The sequence below is a fragment of the Prosopis cineraria genome, unplaced genomic scaffold, assembly GCF_029017545.1.
Source record: "Prosopis cineraria cultivar Desert tree isolate PC_DT_omini unplaced genomic scaffold, ASM2901754v1 PC2, whole genome shotgun sequence".
Classification (NCBI taxonomy): domain Eukaryota; kingdom Viridiplantae; phylum Streptophyta; class Magnoliopsida; order Fabales; family Fabaceae; genus Prosopis; species Prosopis cineraria.
In genome coordinates, this window is record NW_026555333.1 from 39,879,730 (window position 1) to 39,886,350 (window position 6,621).

At 37.9% G+C, this 6,621-nt stretch overlaps 1 protein-coding gene and 1 non-coding gene across 2 annotated transcripts; both read right to left on the bottom strand.

The window, feature by feature from the left end:
• Positions 1-2,945: 2,945 nt before the first annotated feature.
• LOC129300678 (uncharacterized acetyltransferase At3g50280) lies at positions 2,946-4,750 on the bottom strand. Its single transcript, XM_054939257.1, has one exon. It carries the CDS (start codon positions 4,383-4,385, stop codon positions 3,018-3,020), a length of 1,368 nt encoding a protein of 455 aa, XP_054795232.1. The 5' UTR covers positions 4,386-4,750; the 3' UTR covers positions 2,946-3,017.
• Positions 4,751-6,105: 1,355 nt separating this feature from the next.
• LOC129304278 (U6 spliceosomal RNA) lies at positions 6,106-6,208 on the bottom strand. The gene has a single exon (XR_008591648.1). It is a non-coding gene; the product is annotated as a U6 spliceosomal RNA (small nuclear RNA).
• Between the last annotated feature and the right edge of the window lie 413 nt (positions 6,209-6,621).

The following is a 6,621-nucleotide window of genomic DNA, read 5'->3' on the forward strand; positions in this document are numbered from 1 at the left end:
ATAAAGGCAGTGAAAAGAATAGAGAAATAAACTATTTTGATAATTCACTATTTTTTTGACTTAGGACATATTTTAAAAAAAGATTAGATTTGGCATAAACTTTTAGCAAGATCATAACCTTGATAGACACAGTTCCAATCCATAATTAACCCCACAAATTATCAACAATATTCTCACAGCTCTTTTTTATTATTTTGTAAAACACTTCTCAAGTATGTTCTAAATTCTATAAAAAAATATTTAATTTTTGAATTTTTAATGCCTAAATATATATCTAGATTAGTCCATACTCTTAATATCTATCAGTATATGTGTGTGTTTATCAATAAATTTAAATTAAGGGTAATAACATGATTTAAATAATACTTAATTTAACTACCAATGATCACGTCCTCGAGTTGCAGGGGCCGCATTCAACGTGGAACCTTGGCCTTTTCATTTCTTATATCCTCAGCATCCAAACCGCCACGTCCTTTCGTGCCAAAGTCTTTTCGTCGGGATCTCGATGAGGCTGCTTCGCCGCATCATGCAAGACGCAGCTTCTCTTCCTCATTTTTGCGTAGAGAAATGTTCCCAGCCTCTTCTCTTTTCTCTCTCGTCCTTAGTCCCTATTCAGATTCCTAAAAAATCCAAAGCAAAATACTAGATCTTTCCTCTTCGTTTTCATCTGGTTTGAATGCTGTGTCTGTGCTCTGTTTTTCTTTATCTTCTCTTCCTCCTCCCAGAAAATATCTGGTCCTCTTCTCTCCTCTCCTACTCTCGGTCTCTTCCCCACTTCCCCACTTCGCTCTCTCTCTCTCTGTCTCTGTCTCTCTCTTTGACTCTCCTCCTGTTTTTGAAATCTCCTCCTTCTCTCAGACTCTCGGTCCTTTCGGATCTCCTCAGAAATCTCTTAATCTCTTCTTTTTATCTTTTGCTTTTTCAGCTACTCTCTCGCTCAAAGCCTCTAGAACCCAGCTCTCTCATTCTCAATTTTCTCCTCCGTTCCCCACTTTCGATCTCCCTTTTTAAAGTGGAAGAGTTTTTTTGTTTTGTTTTCAGAGCTTACGTGTAGCTCTTTGAACGTGCTGCCTTTCTGCTCTGTTTTTCTCACTTTTTCTCTGCTGTTCCGTCTGCTGTGTTCGTGTGTGTAAGTTTGCTCTTCTGCACCTGTCTCTTCTTTCTTTGCTTTACATGCGGTCGAATATGCTCTCTCTCTACTCTCTTTCTGTGTTTTTCATATGGCCGAGTCTTTTGTGCATGCGTCTGCTTTCTGCTCTCTGTTTTTTTTTGTTCTGTATTTGCTGTGTTTGCATCTGCTCTCTGCTCTCTTTTCTGCTTGTGCGTCTCTGCTGTGTGGCTAAAAGGCTTGCTCTCTGCGTCTGCATGTCTCGCCTCTGCTCTTTGCTTCTGGCTTTTTCTTTCTTTCCACTCTATTTCGTGTCTGCTTTGTGTGTGTTTTGTGTCTGCTGTGTGTGTGTTTGCTCTACGTTTCTTCTATGTCCAGCTGTAAGCAAAGAAAAGAGATAAAAGGGTGAGTAAAACGCTGCAGATTGTAGCGTGTCACTCTCCCTGTTATTTATTTATTTTTTTAATGCTTTTACTTCTTTTTTTTTGTTAATCAAATTTATGAAATTAATTTAAAAGAGTTAACTCTCAATAGTTAATTTTTAATATTTTTAAATGGTTAGAATAATTTAAAAAATTTTTTAAATATTTAAGTAGGATTATATTTTTTAATTTTGTTAGATTATTATTTTTTTAAAACATAATCTTAAAAAGTATTAAATTTTATTTTTATATTTTTATATTTTTTAGTTGTTTTTTAATGAATAAAAAAAATAAGATCCTAACTATTAATAGATTATCTAAACTAAAATAAAATAAAATCTTATTAAATTTTTTTAAAAATATAATCCAAACAAGAATTAATTGATTGAAATTATTATTATTATTTTTATTAAATATAAAATATGTCTGAATAAAATACGGTATTCATAATATAAATATTTGATTATATATAAATTTTACATGATATGAATATAGTTTCTCATGATATGGCGATAGTTATTTTCTTTTAAATAAATTGCCCCCATTAGCCTAGAGCCCTAAGTTCGCCACTGTTTATAAGCGCTCAGCCGCCTCACATTACCGTCCCCGAACTCCCTCTCAGATTCACCATTAAGAAAAAAACAAAAAAGGAGCAGTATATATGCTTGTCTCTATGTTGTATCTCGTGACCTTCTTAATTGCTAATTGGAAACCTGAGAGCGCATGCTGTGTTATGTTTTTCGAACTGATTCATTATACAAGACATGATTTTTAACATATACGTATGTTTCTCGACTCAAAAGTTTTAATTTTAAAAAAAAAATATCTTTGCTAAATCCAGCGGCTTCTCTCTATCATCAGTACGTAGACGATTGACACTGCTAATTTAATTTAAATAATCTATTTTTATGGAGAATTATATTAAGATCTTCACAACACAATTAAACATTACAAAATTTATTATCACCTGATGTTATAGTATTTAATTGTGTTAGAGAATACTTCTTAAAACAATTAAATGTTTAAAAATATAAAATATTTTTAATTTTTTAAAATATAATTATTATTATTTTTAAAAATATTTTTATTAATAATTATTATTGTAGGATGTTTAATAATAATAAATATAAAAAGATAAAATTAATTTAAAAATAAATAATTATTTTATTAAATATAAAATTTAATTAAAAATTTCTTTTATTTTTTAGCTCAGGGAGTACTTTGGTGTTATCCTCCATTTATTTATGCAAAGCGCGTCAGAGAACACTTAGAGCTGAGGCCACATATTATTATTTTAAGAAAATGGCGTTAGGTGGGAATCGCAGCCAGCGGCGTACTTTCTCTTTCATATACACTATGAAATATGAAATTTGATCGATTCTTCCAAGACTTGCACAAACGAAAAGCATGCAAAATAAATTTAAATTGTCAAAAAATATTATTTTAATCCGTCGATTTGATTCCTTATTTGGATCCCAATAAACATTTTACAGAGAATTCATGAATTCGTGATCGGATTCGAGAGCGGTCATCAACTCCGGGGGAAGACAGATTTCCAGGTCTACGCTTCCCCCTCCTTCACGACCAGGATACGACGTCACTTTGCCATTAAACTTGTTTGCATACCCACTTCGAACACCCAACGCTTTTCCCATTCCGAATTCATTCCCATACATGTCGAATCTTGGTGAGCTCCCCATCATCACACCGTACGGGTCAACGAACCGACCCAGTTGATACACCATCGGACTCTCCAACCACTTCGTCACAAACTCACGCACTATTTTGTCGTCGTGGTTCGCAACGGCCACATGTATCTTCCACGCCGCCCATCCAAGGCCGTGCTCTAGCAACTCCCCCGACGTCGTTTCTGCTGTTACCGCGTGGATCGAGTTCCCGAAGTACTCCTCCGGAAGAGGAGGGTCCATTCTTGATCTGTTATTTGCCGCCAACTTACAGCTTGTTCTCTGATCACTGGGGAGACTCCGCGCCCTTGTTATGCACCTCCATACGAGTGCCGATAATGATTGGAAGGACGATATCTTGGTGGTGTTGGACTCTTGGTTGGCCTTTGCTTTCAGTTTCGCAATAGACTCTGCCGTGAAATGGAATATTCTCTCTCTCAGACGCGGTGCTTCGAATCTGCTTATGAACTCGTCGTGATGTCTGAAGGGAAGATTGATGAGGGGACCACAGCCCTCTGGGAACCAGCGATTGTGAATCGGCGGGTGTGAGATGGGAATACAAACATCATCGCCGTTGTTGTATCTATCACCTTCCAGTGCTCCAAAGATTTCGGCCCACGCTTTGAAGAATCTCCAATAGGAAGTGCCGTCGGCGAGGCAATGGTTCATGGAACAGCCGATGAAAACGCCGTCTATCAATTCGGTGACCTGAACGGACAGCAAAGGTAAGGTGTGACCGTCGTGGTTGACCGCCCTGTCATGGTCAAAGAAGGACTGGACAACGGAGGGGACATCGACGGGGTAGAGGATGTCGGAGACGGTCATGTCAAGAGTGGCGCAGATAAATTTTGCTCCCTGGCTGTTGTGGCAATCGACGAAGACGGAGTAGGAGGGAAGAGGCGTGGTCACTAGACGGCCGGCAAGGGGATAGAAATGGAGGACGGAGAGAGAAAGGGAGTGCTTGAGGCGGCGGAGAAGAGTATCGATGAAATGGGGATGATTAGGAGGAGAAGGCTTGAGGAAGAGGAGGCCTTTCTGGATGTAGTGAGCAGACAACATAGCAAGATCCAAGGGGCTTAAATAGCAGATGATGCGGTCAGGATGATTGAGAGGAAGGGGTGGCTTGATGAAGCATTCTGAAATTCGTCGGACGGAAGGGTGAGAATTCATTCCGGGTGTTCAGAGATGCCCTGGGATCTATATCTGATGTGATGGATGACTCTTCGATATGTCTATTACATGCGTCGTATATGTAAGTAGCAAAACGCAGTTATGGTGCCTCCTCTCTTTCGAGAGAAGAGAAGAGAAGAAAAGAAAAAAAGAAAGAAGAAAAGGACAGCGCCTCCCCCACCGGTAACGGCGAGCTCTTGCGAAGGAAAAATTACTATTTAAAAATGACGTGGAAAGACAAAATAAGACATTCGGCCAACCATCTATATATTTATCGATTAAAATATATATTTAATTTTTTAATTTTATATAAAATTTTATTTTATTTTTTAATTTTATAAAATATCTTTTTAATTTTATAATTTAAATATCATTAATTTTATATTAATAAATTTTTAAATATTGTCACATTAAATTTAATTTAACCTGAGATCATCTTGTTCTTCGTCGTCATCGGCCGCCTAAGACGCAATGACCTGCGCCAGATGCTGAGCAATTACTTTCATAAATTACTTTCATAAAGTAACGCAGAGAGAGAGAGAAGAAAAAAAAGGTATCTGTGCAACTCATCTGATGCCCACTTCACGGCTGGCACTCTTCGGCCAAAAGCTTGGTGGTAAAGTAACTATCTTCCATTGATTCTTGCTTGACAGAGGTAGGAAGCAAGAACCAGGAATGAAGAACAAAAATAATGCAAATAAATTGGAACAGATCAAACAAAAAACTTGCTACAGAACAACACGCCAGCACCACCCTCACCTTGCCGTCGGTCAACCATCGTATAAGGGGAGCTGTCACTGGTTTGGGGCGAAGCCGTTACCATTGTAGCGTCAGGGATGAGGATGATGCATCGTGGTTATTGGACAGGGAGGAAGGCGTCACTGGAGGGAGGAGTGGGTTAGAGGAAGATGAGAGTATAATGGATACAAATTTCAATTCTTAGAAAACCAGCTGGATTCCATGGTGCTCGCTGAGGAATCCAATTCTGGCCATTTTGGTTGAATTGGATTCCAAAGGAATCACAAATCTTACATACCAAACACACTACTATATGGACTCTAGCTCCAATTCCATTTCCCATGTTCTGAATCGCTTATACCACACGTGACATTAGCACTTGCCCTTGGAGGTTTTGGCCTTTCCATACAGTCAAAAAACAATAATAATAATAACAAATCAGCAATGAATAAGTGATTTGAACGTCAAGAACATGAACATTGGCTATGCAATGGAATGCCATAATTTAGAGGAATCAAACAACAATCCTTAAAACAAGACCAGGGAAATACGAAAAACAGCATGATTCACTGCAAGTACAACATAACTTAGAATCCTTAATAGTGACCCTCTCAAATACATAAACCCTACATACAAGCATTTCAGGCCATCTGTCAATTTTTTCATTAAAAAAAAAAAGATTTTCCAGATTCCGGCAGCACGCTGAAACTAATGGAGTATGCAGGAAATGCGAAATCTCTGTTTCAATAACTCAAAATGAAACTCATCATCGCTCTAAATAATTTCACCATCATCCTAACTTAGCAGAGATGGTTCTCAGAAAGAACCAGAGAGCGAAAACGAAGTGGGTTTTCAGTTACAGGAAATTCATAATCTTTGTTTCAATAACGGCTACTGCTAATAATAAACTACGAACGAAAACGAACGAAGTACTACAAAGTGGGGTTTCTCAGGAAGAACCAACAACCAGAACGAACGAAGAGGGTTTTGGCACCATTTCTCGATTTGTGCGTGTCATCCTTGCGCAGGGGCCATGCTAATCTTCTCTGTATCGTTCCAATTTTATCGGATGTCCCCGAAGGGACGAGCCGAAGGGCGTACTTTCGGTATATAAAGAGCAAAGCTTGTGGAAGTTCAGACGATGTGGTACTCGAACTGCGGTGCCTAAAGAAGTCGTGCCCGGCCGAGACAACGAAGCATGAAAAAGGAGAATCAACTAGCAAGAAAGAAGGCGAAGAAGCTCGTCGCAGAAAGGATGAATCACCCGAACACAACAAATACAGAAGAGATAAAATTGAAATTTAATTTAATTGAGTTTAAAAAAAAAAGAAAAGATTAAAAAATATCCGCCACGAGCAGCCTAGTATAGTAGGATGAGGAAGTAGGTCCTGACAAAATCTTTACTTCTACAGTCTCTCTGACTTTCTCTCCCCGCTGTCTTATCAAAAATTTTACCAAAGATTTAAGTTTCTTTTTTTTTTAATAAATAAAGATCAAA